At 41.1% G+C, this 16653-nt stretch overlaps 1 protein-coding gene across 4 annotated transcripts in view; it reads left to right on the top strand.

The window, feature by feature from the left end:
• The window catches only part of lama5 (laminin, alpha 5), a 296732-nt gene that overhangs the window by 88615 nt on the left and 191464 nt on the right, over positions 1-16653 (top strand). For all 4 annotated transcript variants that reach the window (XM_059652756.1, XM_059652755.1, XM_059652754.1 and 1 more), the window contains 3 exons: positions 4751-4869; positions 5266-5436; positions 9853-9950. In XM_059652756.1, the coding sequence (XP_059508739.1) occupies positions 4751-4869; positions 5266-5436; positions 9853-9950 (388 nt within the window). The remainder of the gene's footprint in view (positions 1-4750; positions 4870-5265; positions 5437-9852; positions 9951-16653) is intronic.

Genomic DNA, 16653 nt, shown 5'->3' with positions numbered 1-16653 from the left:
ATCATAAAACTGGAGGATCAACCACTATCACCATTATGACAAAGCAGGCTTGAGAGACTGTTTGGCCTTTTCATGCTTCTTGGTTTTGTATCTAGGTGTCTAATTGTATCTGTAAAGTAAACTAAAGAACTCTATATGCTGAAGACCTGAAACAAAAACAGAAATTGCTGCAGAAACGCAGCAAGATTGGTAGCATTGAACTAGCCTTTCTAAAGGACAGTCACTGGACTCGAAATGTTAACTCTGCTTTCTCTCCACAGATGCTGCCAGACCTACTGAGTTTCTGCAGTCATTTCTGTTTTGTACTGTATATTCTGTATTTGTTAGATTTGTTCATCTCAAATAATCTTGAGACAGCCATTCATGATTTGTGGCAGACTAATGATAGGGGCAATAATTTATTGAAGTAAATGATTTTTATTTGCATTGTGGCTTGAATTTTTGACATTTAATTTGGGGTCTGCAGGGAAGCAAGTGATCAAAGTTTATTCCCAGTTTGACGCCTTTATCCAAGGCATAGTTTTAGATGGCATATAACTAGCAGTCACCAAATTTAGTGTTGTACATGTTGGTGCAAACGATGATGGATTCCTGATCATTGTGGTTCTTCCTTTGCTATCAAGAAATCTCTGGTGGTCAGAAATAACACTGCAAGTCGTCAGTTTCAAGCTATGACAAAACCGATGAACATAGTGTAGTTTGTTTATTTGTTGTTCTGGTGCTGTGGGAATCAGCAGCCATGCAAAAATCTAATAGCTTGAAGCTGTTGTTGCTACGCTATGTTTCAGAATTATTGTCGTGTAAAGTTAGCATGAAAGTAGACTCTGGGGCTGAGTTTCTTTTTACAGTTTGCATTACCACTAACCACCAAAGCAAATACGTTCTCCAGTCTTGACACCAATAAGTGGGTACATTTAGTCTGACCAATCCAGAAGGGACTAATCAGGACCATTTGGGCTTCAGGCTTAATGGCTGTTTTGATATCCTCTTCCCCAGCCCCCCTCTCAAGTTTGACTTTGACATTGTTAAAGGGTGGGATTGCCTACTGTAAGATGATGTACAGGCCACATAACTGAAGACGTTTAGGAAAGAAATGGATTTCTACAGGTCAAGCTGACCAAAGGTTTGGGAAGAGAGTGGAAGTATGACATTGAGATAGATGATCTATCATGAACGTGTTGAGTGGTGGAGTGTGCTTTGGTGGGCTGAATAAGCTACTCCTCTTTTTTTATGAAACTAAACAGTATGAAGGTTAGTGTGTAATGTGTTAATTCATTCATTTTTTGTTTATTGGATCGACTGCTTTAACAAAAGCGTTAACATTTAAACCGTTTAATTGGGCTGTTATAAAATGCTTACATTCATAATTTTGTGAGAACTCATGTATGCTACATTTTTCACACCCAGTGTGTGGGTTGGCCATTAAGTTGAAATACTCACCTTCTACCTAATCGGCAGCCGTTTAAACCTGGTTTTCAAAGATATGGGCTGCTCTCCTGCTTTAGACTGGAATCAGTTCCATTTTTGCACATTAAAGTGGTGGTATTTCCGTAGAACACTGGCAGTGTTCCAATATGGGTCATGGACAGAGATAATAGCTGAGGCTGGAGAATCCGAGATAACAAGGTGTAGAGCTGGATGAACACAGCAGGCCAAGCACAGATGCAGTGAATCCATCAGACACACGGACAGGTTAATTCACTGGCCTCACAGAGCTCCCTAAGAAATGTACAGGGCTTTGTCCAACCCTGAGTACTTGAACTGTTAAAACAGCTTGACTTCTTTCCTGCTCTGTTATCCTGAAAGCTATCCAAACCAAGACTCCCCCTCTGGTATGGATGTTTTCTTCTCCCAAATGGGACCTGCTTGTGAACCTAACCTCTCTTGCTGTAAGTTGTAAAAATTCAACTTAGCAACTACATCAGCAGTTGTCTCTTCAGGTGGCTTATCTCGTCATTTAGCTTAAGTCATATGCTTTTGAGGAAATGCTGGTTTGACCTGTATTAAAAGACAGAATTTTATAACACATTTTAAAAAAAAGCTTTCGCAAAACTAAAGTCAAAAACCTATTTATCTCAATTTTAGAATCCATATTCTTGTTTGGGAACAATATATTAAATCTCAATTACCTAACATAAGGTGTCTCTACAACAACAGAAATTAAGTATTCACTAATTGTGCAAATCTTGCAGCCATGGGTTTGAGTTTATCCCTTTGAGAAGTCAGTAAAGGGAAGAAATTACCATACTCTCTCGCAAAGAAGATATAAATTTATACATGACACAGGAGGTACACAGCAGGCCGAGCAGAGTCAGAGGAGCAGGAAAGCTGATATTTTGGGTTGGACCCTTCTTCAGAAAATGAATTGTCTGAAAAATTTTCTGAAGAACGATCCTGACCCAAAATGTCAGCTTTCCTGTTCCTCTGATGCTGCCTGGCCTGCTGTGCTCCTCCAGTTCCACACTGTATTACCTCAGACTCCAGCATTGGCAGTTCTTACTATCTCTGAGTGAGATATAAATTTATCCTGGTTTTCAGATGAAGTGGAGGAGGGGTGCTCTGCATGCCAGTCCTATTCTCCCACAGATTCTGGCCTGGTTCGGCAATTACTCCAGAACTCATGAACGTCATAGCAAACGCTGCAATCCTATCAGTTCTACGATCCTGTTGCTCTGCTTCATTCCAGCAGCACTGCAACAATCAAATGGCAACATTCCCTTCTAAAACTTGATGGCAGTCCAGGCTGCCCCTGCCCCCGTATAACAGGAAGCCCAGAAGAATAAGTAGAGAGCTGCAGAAGGGAGGGAACATTGCCAGACAGGAAAGGAATCGGTTCATTGGAGTGAGAAGGAACAGGGAGGAAATCATAATTTCAGATGTTGGCTGATGCAAAGGTGAAGACATTGGCAGCTTTCAATGTTATCTTGAACATTTCAATCATTTTTTGGGGATGAAATCAATTCTTGGTGGGAGGAGATCTTTTTATACAAAGATGTCTTAGGACAAAGTCAGATTACTCTGACATGTTCTGTTGGCCTGCACCGCTGCTGAAGATTTTTTTAACACCATTCAACATTTGAGATCCAAAGCTGGTATTTCAAACATGATAAGAAACAAGATTCTAAAAGCAACAAAGTACACTTTTGCATGTAAGTTTACTTATTTTAAGCTAATGCCCAGTCAGCCAATACTGAAAAAGTTGGTACTCCTGGTAGCTGGTGCAAGCTTCAAAAACTTTTTCGTGCCCTGGCACTATTGTTTTTTTGCGTTTGTTTGTTGTAACACCAGCCACAGCTTTAGTAGACGCAATCATTAGCGCATTTATGAAGCTGGAGTTCATCCCTTTTAGAGAAGAGGTGGCAGAAAGGGAATTTGATAGATTTCAAAATTTGAGAGGGGTCTGAATAGATTAAACAAAAACAGACTATTCTTCCAGTAATTGGAACAGTACATGGTGTGTAAGAACTCCTCTCCTAAACAAAGTTTGTTAACCTACCCGGCATCTGAGGACTTCACTGCAAGTGGTGATGCTTGTGATGAGAACTTAGCAGTGAGGCAATACCAGGCACAAGTTCACAAGTTCCAATTCCTTGTAAACATAACAGTAGCCTGCCTTTGCTGGACTCCATCAGTCCATAAGTGCATGACCAGCAATAGTTTGCTTTCCTCACAGGGAGAGGTGTTCATATGATGCAGGTGTAAAACTACCATTCCTACAGCGAAACATGTGGCCATACAAAGTAGGAACAGCAATAGGCCATTCAGCCCCTCAAGCCTGCTCAGTCATTAAAATAAGATTGTGGCGGATCTAATCTCAACTCTAAATCCTGCCTATCCCAAAGCCCTTGACACTGTTGTTAGTCAAGAATCTCTTGTTTGTCTTTGAAAATATTCATTGACCCTGTCTGCAGAAGATAATTCCATAGATTCACACCCTCCCTTGGAAAAAATAATTTATCTTTATTTCCCTCTTAACTTTTAATTGTCGCCCCTAGTTCGAGTCTGCTGTATAAGGGGAAATATCCTTTCAGATTTCACCCTATCAAGTTCTCTCAGATGTATCCTTTATCTCTTATGTTTCAATAAGATCAGCAGTCATTCTTTTAAAACTGCAAAGACTTGCACAAACTCTCTGATTGTGCAAACCTTTCCTTGTAAGATAACCCCTTCATCTCGGCTATCGGTTTAGTAAACTTTCTCTGAACTACTTCTAAAGCATCTACAGCTAATCTTAAAGATATCAAAACTGGTCTTATCATTGTCCCACATAACCGAAGCAAAAGAAAATCCTACATTAATATTACAGTATCCTCACAGTAAACAGCAACATTGCATTTCACTTCACACTTACTGTACCTGCATACTGACTTTGTGATGCTAGTACCCAGACTCCCAGATCTTTCTGTCCCTCCAAGTTCTGGAACTCTTTCCATTTCAATTATAGCTGCTTTTCTATTAAGCGCTCTCCATTTCAAATAGAAATTGTTCTTTTATCTCGTGCTTGTAAACTATTAACCAGCTTTTTAACCTGCTAAACCTTTTTTCCAATTTGTTAATAAAGACAAAAACTGTTGCCAGTTTGGAAATTCTTCAATATATTCTGTTGACTTGCCTAATGAAACCCCATTTAGGGTCACTTTTATGAATTAGGTGATCAACATTTTAATAATTCTTTAAATTTAAACTTGTTGAAATTGTAATTCATTTTTCGTCTACCTACATTTGGTGTAATCAACCCTGTGTTCTTCAGCTTCCAAAAGAGATTGCATTGAGAAATTTGGACCGAAGTCTGTGGAGCGCATTATTAAGGATGATGATGCTATCTGTACCATGGAGTATTCACGTATTGTGCCTCTTGAAAATGGGGAGGTGAGTGTAAAATAGTTACCAGGAAGTTGTTGGATTTGTGTTCTCCTGCTTTGGAGTTCAAATATTTCACATAATTCTTTCTTCAAGTGAATGTCAGAAAGTTTCACACAGATTTTAGTTTAGGTTATATTGCAGAACACATTTAAGATACCTTAAAGTTACAATGACCTTTGTTATAAGGGAAAATTGGATTAGATAGTTGAAAACCCTACAATGGATGCCGTTTGTTTGAAGTAATTCTACATAAGAGGCTGATTGTATGTCCAGGTGAGTTTCTAAATGGAATTGTTTCTTTTTCGTGCTTGTTGGTGTATTATTTAAGTTACCTCAATATTGGAAGATTAATAAGTGGTGATGTTAACTGTTGCCATTCCTACTTATGAACTCCCATCTTAGATTGTAGTTTCCTTGGTAAATGGACGACCAGGAGCCATGAACTTCTCTTATTCTCCTGTGCTCCGTGACTTCACCAAAGCAACTAATATCCGTCTGCGGTTCCTCCGAACGAACACCCTCTTGGGCCATTTGATGGGCAAGGCCTTGCGGGACCCAACTGTTACACGACGGGTGAGTGCAGACTTTATGTCTGACTGTTTTGTTTACTGTCGGTATGCAAATCTCGAAAATACTTTGATTCACCTCTGAATCATGAAGCCCGTCAAGGTTTTGGCTTTCATACCATATCCAAGCTGAAGTTGCAGGGTGACAGCAACATTACTACACTCATAGTTATCATGGTTAGGGAGAGGTACAAGGTTTTCAAGAAATAGGAGCAGGAGTAAGTAAGTCAATCCCTCGAGCCTGCTGTGCCATTCAGTAAGACCACGGCTAATCTAACCCTGCCCTGAACTCCACTTTCTTCTGACTTACCACTCTTTTGAGATTAAAACTCAGTCCAGCACAGCCTTTAAATATTAAATGACCCAGTCTTGACTTAAGAAGATTCCAAACACTAATTCCTCCTTTTCTCCATATTCAATAGAAAACCCCTTATTCTGAAACTGTACCCCAGAGTTCTGGATTCCCCACAAGTGAAATATCTTTTCCGCATTTATTCTTGTCAAACTCCCCCAGAACCTTTATCTATTTCGACAAGATCATTTTTCATTCTTTTAAGGCCCAGTGAGTATAAACTGAATGTACTCAACCTTTCTTCAGATGCCAAATTTATTCTCACTTCACTGACAAAGGGACAGCTCATACCAGGAAGAATCTGCCAGCATTCCATATCAAAGTCCATGTTGTTGAATAATGATCTGTTGGGCAAAATGTTTGTGATCAATCATGGTCTGTTAGAGGTTACCCCAATTGTGAAAATCAGTTTCACCAGCAGGAAGGAAGAACATTTAATGATCTTGGGCAAGGAGGAGGAAACGTTTTTACAGAATAGGGTACTCTTCACGTTTGCCACAGTCGGTTTACTTTCTGTTTGTATGTGTAGTGGTGCTATCTTCAGCTACTTGTTCCTGTGATATTGTTCATCTTGTTGGCCTCTATACCTGATTCTCAGTAAAATCACCCAGTGTGAATACTGTGCGGTTGTTTGAGATTCACTGTCTATAGTAGTTCTAGCTTATAAGGGCTACATAAATTCTAAGTTGAACATAAGTAAACTGATCAAAATATGACCATTTCTCACTGAAAATCCTGTCAACTGTCCATAAGTAGCCCCTGTTGATCTTAACTGAGTCGTTAACTCTTGAGTCTTTGAGCAAGAATTATGCAGCGCAGAAACAGATCGTTTGGTCCAACTTGTCCATGCCAGTCAGATATTCTAAACTGATTTAGTCTTGTTTGCCAGCATTTGCCCCATATCCCTCTAAACCCTTCCTGTTCATGTACCCACCCAGGTACCTTTTAAATGTCGTAATTGTACCAGCCTCTCCTACTTTGTGTGACAGTTCGTTCCATACATGCACAACCCTATATGTGAAAATGTTGTCCCGCAGATCGCTTTTAAACCTATCTCCTCTCACCTTAAACCTCTACCCTCTAGTTTTGGACTCCCCACCCTGGCTAAAAGACCTTGGCTATTCACCCTATCCATACCCCTCATGATTTTATAAATCTCTATAAGGTCACCCCTCAGCCTCTGATGCTCCAGGGGGGAAAAAACCTCAGCCTATTCAACCTCTCCCTAAAGCTCAAACCCTCCAATCCTAGCAAAACCCTTGTAAATCTTTTCTGAAACCATTCAAGTTTAACGACATCTTGCCAATAGTGCGAAGACTAGAATTGAACGCAGTATTCTTAAAAGTGGCCTCACCCATGTCCTGTACAGCCACAACATGACATTCTAACTCCTTTATTCAATGCATTGACCAATGAAGGCACGTGTGCCAAATGCTGTCTTCACCACCCGGTCTGTCTGTAACTTCACTTTGGAAGAACTATGAAAGTGCACTTGAGGGTCTCTTTGTTCGGCAACACTCCCCAGAGCCCTGCTATTAACTGTACAAGTCCTGCCCTGATTTGTCTTACCAAAATTCAATACTTCACATTTTATCTAAATTAAACTCCATCTGCCACTCTTTGGCCTATCTGATCAAGGCCCTGTTGTACACTGAGATAACCTTCGCTGTCCACCACACCATCAATTTTGCATCTGCAAACTTACTTACCATATATACTCCTATATTCATTTCCAAATCATTTATGTAAATGATGGAAAGCTGTGGACCCAACATTGATCTTTGTGGTGTACCACTGGTCACAGACCTTCAGTGTGAAAAATAACCCCATCACTACCACCCTCTGTCTTCTACCTTCAAGCCAATTTCGGCAGAAATGGCTAGCTCCCATGGATTCTGTGATCTAACGTTGCCAACCAGTTTATCATGCAGAACCTTGTAGAATACCTTGCTGAAGTCCATATAGACAACTCTACTGCTCTGCCTTCATCAGTTATTTTTGTCACTTCTTCACAAAATGTAATCAGGTTAGTGAGACACGATTTCCCATGCACAAAGCCATGCTGACTATCCCTAATCAGTCGTTTCCTATACCAATGCTTGTAAATCCTACCCGTTCGAATCCCCTCCAACAACTTACCCACCACTGACATAGTGCTTACTGGTATATAGTTCTCTGGCTTTTCCTTACCACCTTTCTTAAACAGTGGTACCATATTAGCCAACCTCCAGTCTTCCAGCACCTCACCGTGGCTTTCAATGGTGCAAGAGGCCCAGCAACCTCTTCCTCAGCTTCCCAGAAAGTCCTGGGATACACCTGGTCAGGCCCTGGGAATTTTATTCACTGTAATGCACCACCTATTCTATTATGTGGACATTTGTCAAGATATTACTATTTATTTCCCCAAGTTCTCCAGCTTCTCTGTCCCTTTCCACAGTAAGTATTGCTGTGAAACTACTACTGGTTTAATATCTTGCCCATCTCCTATGTTCCACACCTAGATGGCCTTGTTGATTTTTTTTACGAGGCCGTATTCTGTCCCTGGTTACTCTTTCTCCCCTAATGTATTTATAAAATATTTTTGGACTGTACTTAACCCTGTTTGCCAAAGCTTTCTCATGTCTTCTTTTTGCCCTCCTGATTTCCCTCTCAAAAACACTTCTACTACCTTTGTACTCCTGTAGGGATTCACTCAATCCCAACAATCTATACCTGACATGTGCATGAAAGATTTTGAACATTTATTTTAAGGGTATGTCTTACACAGAATATTTACATTTATGAGCAATTTAAATGACGTCTCTCCAAGTTATCCCAATACTTCAACTGTGCAGCCTGCAACTTTGTCATATTTGGCCCTAAGATGTGCTCGTGTCAATGCATCCATGTCACCTTTGAATGTCTGTTTAAATCACCATAGCTCCACCCCAACTTGAGCTCATCTGCAGCTTCATCCAGGGCTTTGTTACCCATGCAGTTGATGACTCCATTGCACTGCTGGCTGACTTCCACTGTTCTAGCTACTGTAAACTTAAGGTTGTCCAAAACTCTGCCTGACATAAACATGTCCTTAATCAAGTCAAATCATGCTCAGCCATCGGGAGATAGCAAGAACTGCATATGCTGTAGTTAGAGACAACACAGTGTGGAGCTGGAGGAATGCAGCAGGCCAAGCAGCATCGGAGCAGTAAGAATGTTGATGTTTCAGGTCGGGACCCTGCTTCACTCATCACCTGTTTGCTGGCTGACTTACATTGGCTTCTAGTAGAGTAAAGCCACAATTAAAAATACTTGTCCTTGATTTCAAATCCTTCCATGGCTTTAACCCTCCCTTTTTCTGTAATCTTTTCCAGCCCTACAACCTCTTCAAGTTGTGCTATAGTCTGTCACTGTGAGCATCTGTGATTTTAACTATTATTGATGCCTGTGTCGTTTAGTTGCCTAGCACCTAAGCTCTGGAATTTCTTCCCTAAACCAACTGCCCAACTGTTTAATGTGCTTTCCTTAGCTAAAACATTCATTGCTATCTAACTAACTAGATGAGTGTGTTTTATCCATTAGTTGTGTGCGTGCGTGTGTGGCCTATATCCGTGGTAGTGGATGTCTTCTAAACAAGACATTATTGAGACTTACAAGATCCTGAGAGGACTTGACAGGTTGGATACTGTAAAGCTGCTTCCCTATGTGAGAGATTGGGACTAGGAACATAATTTAAAAATAAAGGTTCTTCCATTCAAGGCAGGGATTTAAAGGAATATTTTCTCAAAGATCCTGAATCTTTGGAATTCTATTTCCCAGACAGAGGTTGAAGCAAGCATGTTGAATATTTTTATGGCAGAGATAGATAAATTCTTGATAAAGAAGGATATTAAAGGCAATTTGAGGTAGGCAGGAATGTGGAGTTGATGCCACAATTGGATCAATTACAATTTTACTGAACAGGCTGAAGACACATTATGGCCTGTTCCTGTTCCTAGTTTACGTGTTCATTTGTTTGTATGTAATTTGCCAGGATTCTTAATACAAGGTAAAATATCCAAACTCTGAACTGAAAATGTTCTTATCTTTCAGTATTACTACAGTATTAAGGATATCAGCATAGGTGGACGTTGTGTGTGTAATGGCCACGCTGATGTTTGTGATGCTAAGGACTTATCAAATCCGTACCGGTGAGTATTGTATGATGTCCTGGCAATCTAGTAAGCTTCAATCATTCACTAATTATTGTTTGTTTTAAATGCAAGGCTATTTTTCTGAATACTTTCTTAGAAAATTTTATTAGTAACTAAAGATTTAAAACCAGAAGAGTTTTATTTTCCTTTTATTTCAGTGTTAAATTTATTAATTCATTTAAACCTAGGGGCATGCTTCCCCTACCTTGTACTTCTGAAAATAAAGAATCATGTTCAGGGTGTCATTACCTTTCCTGATATGAGCCCTTCAATGCTCTGTCTAATTTTTGTCCAAGGTTCTTTGTGAGTTTAGTCTGAGATTATTTTACATTACATTAGACAACTAGGTGATACTTGATTCTCATGTGTGGGATCCTCATAATTTCTGGTATTACTGGCTAAAGAGAGAAACTATTCCTTCTGATGTGAAAGTTCAGAGCAAGGAAGAGATGAGCACTAATTTAGAACAAGGCCATTCTGGGATAATGTGAGACACCACTTTCTCACTATTAGTTTGTGACAATCTGGAACTCTTTTCCCCAAAATGCTATTGAGTCAAGGTTAACTGGAAGAAGTTCAAAATTGAGCTTGGTACATTTCTGATAGAACATAAAAAGGCTATGGAATTTTCTTTATTCAGCCACGAAACATGGGTGTCGCTGGTTGGTCAGCTTTTTTTGCTCATTCCTATTTGCCCTTGTGCTGAGTCTCTTGCTAGGCCATTTCTGAGGGCAGTTGAGAGTGGACCACTTTGCTGTGGGTCTGGAGTCACATGTAGGCCAGACTGGGGAAGGATGATTGTTTCTTTCCCTGAAGGGCATTAGTGAACAAGGTGGGTTTTTCCTACAAATGATAGTGGTTTCATGGTCATCAGTAGATTCTTAATTCCAGATTGTTATTGAATTCAAATTCCACCATGGCAGGATTTGAACCCGCTGTCCCCAGGACATTGGCTGAGTTTTTGGGACAATAGCCTAGCGATGATACCTCTAGACCATTGTCTCCTCATTAAGTGAAACGTAACCAAGGATGATAATTGGAGGCCTGATCATGACAGATATATATGTTATTGAATTGTGAAACGATTTAAGAGGCTAAATGGCTCGGTCCTATTTACATGAGCAGGAGCAGTCAACACTGATTGACAATGACTGCTCTGTAGTTGGCTCAGGACTATTAGCCATTATTGTTTATTTCTTCCTCCATTTCCTGCACTCAGAGCTTACGAGTAATCTGTGAATTAATGATTTACTGGGGTTAAATGGACATTTTTGCTTTTTAAAAAGAGAGAAAAAGAATCAAATCTATTGTCAACAAGCATGTTGTTTAAAATTTAACCGGAGAAAATAAATGCTAAGATCAAACAAAATACCTGCTTCTGGAATTTCTGGGAGTTTGTAAAAGTGGAACCAGAAGGGAGACTGCACCTTGTTAAGCGTCAAAGGCAGCTGATAGGAAAGAAATGAGGAAATTGGAGAGGGAAAGGCATTTTGATTAATGGAGCTCCACATAAGTATGATGGATCAATATTGTTTTTACATGAACAACTATATCACCGTTCTCTACCATCATTAAATTGGTGCAAAGACTGTGGGCTGAATGGCTTCCTACATCAGAACATTTCAGTGATTAATTCAAATTTAAGGATCAAACTCCTGTATGAAGTCATAGAAGTGTGTAGCACAGGACACCATTCAGTCCATCATACTGGCTCTTCTAACACTTTGTTGTTCTGTCTTGCATGAATCATTTATTTCACCCGCAGTGCCCAAGATCTTGTCTCTTGCGATTCAGACTGTACCACATTTCTCATTTATTTCCTTGCTTCATGAAGCGATGTTTGCAGGAAGCACTGTGACCACTAGATGTTTTATTTAAAATTACTGTGTTGAGTGAATAAATTGAATACCCACCGTGAAATGACAGCATTTTTAGCAATGCTTTTGGGGATTAGTTACTGTTTATTTTATTTTTCCTTCAGAAGATCAGTAGATCATTGTCCGTGCTTAATTTCATCTAACCACACAGGAAGATAGGAAGAAAAAAAGTTGTTCATGTCTGGTTTTTAGCAAACAATCCAAACTCTCTCTCCAGTGGCACAGTTAAGTTTGTAGTGTAGATGTAACAAAGAAAAACAATAGCAGCATTTGCTGTTGAAGTGTTAGATATTGACCATCTGTTCAAGGCTTGAAAGCCTCTGGGCAGTGACCCAGAGGAAGCATTAATGCTGATGTCCTCATTGGTGGCATCGCTGAACCCATGTTCAGAGCAAGCTGCATTCTTATTCATTTCAAACTCATCCTCATTTCTCTGTTCTTGTGGTTAGACGTTCATTCTGCTTCCAGTCCAAAATGCCAGTGGAACTTTTTCAGTCTGGAAGTGGTGACCTTGTTCCATTCAATTACGCAAAACCCACTTTTCAGTGTCTTTCCAAATAAACTCTGCAGCTTGTTGCTTAAGAATTTCTGAAACACGTTCGGCAAGAAGACTGGGGCAAATGCCAAGCACAGCATCCGAATCGTTTGCGGTTGATTTCATTCCCTCTAGAAAGAACCTAATCATTGCACTAACTTCAGACCAATACTTTTTCAAACTCTCACCCACATACACACTAAGAAATACACTTTTAAGTGATGATAGGGGCTGGGTGGGTTTTGTGAGCTACTGTTGGCATTTTCACTTTGGCTTGAGCTTTCCAAGACTACATGCCTCAGATGTGAAGCTGAAGCCAAGTCAACAACAATTATCTTGTTAAATGAGCGGCGTACGTAACATTGTAACTTCCCTTTCCTTTTTAAAAATCTGTGGTTGAGGTGTCAAATTCTCTGATTTCGAACTGGTTGATTTGAAATGTTGTTGGCATTGTTGACTGAGCAGGAAAACCCTTGATCTGAAGCTGAAACTATGATTCTTTTGAGGGCATTTCTTCCAGGATCATGAGCAAAGTGAACTTTCCTGTGAATTATAAATGTAAATACAAGGGTCCAAGGCACCTAATCCAGACCATTACAATTTTACCCAGTTGTGGAGTGGTTCATGTCTCTGTGGGTAATTTTTATTCGTTCATGGAAGGTGGGTAATTCTGCTGGGCCAGCATTTGTTGCCATCAAGAAGGTGGTGAGCTGCTGCTTTGAAGTGCTGCCCTTCTCTGTCAGTAGATTCATTGCACAGTTAGAGATGGAGTTCTGAGATTTTAGTCTAGTGATGCTAAAGGAATAGTGATATATTTCCAAGTCAGGATGGTGAGTGGCTTGGCTGTCAACTCAAAGATGGTGGTATTCCCATGCACCTTCCAAATGGTGATGGTTATAGATTTGGAAAGTGCTGTTTGAGAATTCTTGGTAATTTGGTAAGCTCATCAAGCGTGAAATCTTCAAAGCAGCAAAGGCTTTGACCTATTAATACTCCACAAAGTAATGTGTAATTTGGGAGCTGGCAGTCCTTAATACTCACAACAGCAACAGAGGAAGGGTAACTGGACTCAATGTTAACTCTGTTTCTTTCCTTCACAGATGCTGCCAGACCTGCTGAGCTTTTCCAGTAACTTTGTTTTTGTTCCTGATTTACAGTATCCACAATTCTTGTGGGTTATTTTAGTGCTTAATGCTCTTCTGTTTTCCTGTCATTTGGCTTGCCTTATTTTTACCGGCACAAGGTCTGTGTCCTGAGTGGCGCGAAACCTGGACAAGGTTCCTGGAGGCAGTACTGGACCAGGTTAGTGGCCCAAACTGACCATATGGACACCTGTCACCTGTGGCAAGGCCTACACGAACATAATTGGGTACAAAATGAAGCAGAACAAAGTAGTGGACAAAAACACATCCCTCCCTGATGCGCTTATTGCTTTCTCTGCTTGGTTTGAGCAGAATGCCACTGTCACCAGCCCTGACAGCCTTGGGCGCCCTGGTTTCCCTTGTCACCACTGCAGACAGCAGTAACTGGTCCAGTTGAAACCCACGGCCATGCAGTCCGATCCAGTGTGAACCAACTGGCAGAAGTATTTGCTGACATCTTTAACTTCTCCTTGCTACAATCTAAAGCTTTAAGAAGACCACCATCATCCCAGTACTAAAGAAAGCACATACAATGTGCCTCAATGACTATTGTCCAGTGGCTCTGATCTCCATAATCATGAAGTTCTTTGAAAGGTTAGTCATGGCCCACTTCATTTCTAGCCTCCCAGGTGCCTCAATCCCCTGCAAATTGCCTACTGGTGAAATTGGTTTACTGCAGACATCACTTCCCTAGCTCTATGCTCATCCCTGGAACATCTTAGATAGAATAGATAGAATCCCTCGTGTGGAAACAGGCCCTTTGGCCCAACAAATCCACACCGAACCTCAGAGCATCCCACCCAGACCCATCCCCCTATAACCAACCTAATCTACACATCCCTGAACACTATGGATAATTTTAGCATGGACAATCCACCTAATCTGCATATCTTTGGACTGTGGAAGGAAACCGGAGAACCTGGAGGAAACCTTTGCAGACACGGGGAGAATGTGCAAACACCACACAGACATTCGCCCGAGGGTGGAATCGAACCCGGGTCCCAGGCACTGAGAGGCAACAGTGTTGACTACTGGGCCATCATGCCACCCCTATAAAGGGAGGCTCCACCGAGACTTGAACTCGGATCACAGGATTCAGAAACCAGTGTGCTCACCATTACACCAGGGCAACCACAACCAATTTTGATTAATAAGGATACCTATGTCAGGCTCCTACTTAATGGCTACTGTCCTATCTTCAACGCTACAATCCCTACCAAACTAATCTCAAAACTCTGGTCTTGGTTCTACCCTCAGAAGCGGGATCCTCAGCTTCCTGACCCACAGATTGCAATTAGTGAAGATAGACAACAGCACCACCTGCATGACAATCCTCAACACTGGCGCCCTGCAAGAATGTGTACTCAGCCCCTACTCTACTCCCTGTACACTCATGACTGTTTTGTCAAATTTCATACAAATGCCATCTACAAGTTTGCTGATGACCAGCGTTGTAGACTGGATATCAAACAATTGCGAGTCAGAATACACAAAGGAGATAGAGGGCTTGGTGTTGTGGTGCAATGGTCGTGACCTCTCTCTCCACGACAGCAAAGCAAAGGAACCAATCATTGACTTCAGGAATAAAGGAGGAGGACATGCCCCTATCTACATCAACGGAGCTGAGGTAGAGAAGGTTGAAAATGTCACATTCCTAGGAGTGATGATAACTGACAGTCTATCCTAGACTTCCCACATAGATGCAGTGGTCAAGAAGGTACAACAATGCCTCCTCTTCCTGAGAAGGCTTAGGAAAATTGGCATGTCTGTAAGGAACCTTGCCAACGTTTACAGATACACCACAGAAAGCATTCTATCTGGGTGCATAATGTCTTGGTACTGCAACTGTTCTGCCCAGGACTGTGAGACACCACAGAAAGATTTGTGCATAGCCCGGACTGGACCTTCACAGGAGCCAGCCTCCTATCAGTGGACTCCATCTATACTTCTCATTGGTGCAGAAAGGCTGCAAACATCATCAGAGGTCCTGGTAATTGTCTCTTCTAACTTCTTCCATCAGGCAGAAGATACAGAAGCTTGAACACACTCCCAAACAGGTTCAAAAACTGCTTCTTCCCAGCTGTTGTTAGGCTGGCGAATGGACCTCTCTAACTTCACATCTAACGTTGATCTTGCTTTTATGCACCTCCTGTGTAGTCGTAACCTTTTATGCCTCGCCATGTCTAAATACTATATGGTCTACATGTCCTTGAATGTTATGAACTACCTGTACCTGCTTACAAAACAAATTTTTTCACTCTGCTTAGGTATACATGACAGCAATAAATCAAATCAAGGTATGCAAGGAAAAAGTTGCTAACTTGGTGGTGTCTGATGTATTCTCAGCATCTCTTAGCAGGCCGAGGTCAGTAATCCTCAGGTCCTGAAACATGCTCCATACTTCAGCATCTGCTCGTTACTGAGACAATGGTCCCTGCAGTTGCTTATCCATTTTCGTGAGGTATATGGCCATTATCCAACTGAAGACCTTCTGTATGGTAAACTGGCCTCTGGGTCACTACCTACTGGAAGTACCTACCTTTGATACAACGGCATTTTGTGAGACAAAAATGAAGATGGTAGACATCTGTACACACAACTGGGAGACAGTTACCAACAGCTGTGACCTCTGAAGGATGTTTGTGTGGAGAGGCATTGTAAGAGGCCAGGGGTAATGGGAAACTCATCTGGCAGGTAGGAGGGCTAAGTGCACTTTTTCTGCCTACTCCACAGCATATGTGGCAGACTGTTGCACTATAATGGAGTTTGGGAGTGAAGACATATGGCTCAGCTGCACCAGATAATACTTAAGAGTTGGCCAACATGATGTAAAATATCAGCTCATGAGGTGGAAGGTTAATGGTATCTTAACTAGTGAAGCATTTGATTCCTTCACCAACTAAAGAAACTGAACTCTGAGCCTCAAACACTTTACCTGTTGGCTTGGCAGAAATATGTTCATCAAGATGAAACTACCCATTAAAGTTCCTTCACCTCTGTCTTAACCCTGACCTCAAAACAGACCCTTTGCTTCACGAAGTGATGTTTCTCATCCTCCCACTGACCTTCCTGGAATGGATTAACTATTGGTGCCAAACTGAAGGTAATATTGCCGTCTGGGCCAACAAGAAACACAATGGTAATTT

The sequence above is a fragment of the Stegostoma tigrinum genome, chromosome 19, assembly GCF_030684315.1.
Source record: "Stegostoma tigrinum isolate sSteTig4 chromosome 19, sSteTig4.hap1, whole genome shotgun sequence".
Classification (NCBI taxonomy): Eukaryota; Metazoa; Chordata; class Chondrichthyes; order Orectolobiformes; family Stegostomatidae; genus Stegostoma; species Stegostoma tigrinum.
The sequence above is the reverse complement of the archived record's forward strand: the minus strand, read 5'-3'. Positions and strand labels throughout refer to the sequence as shown.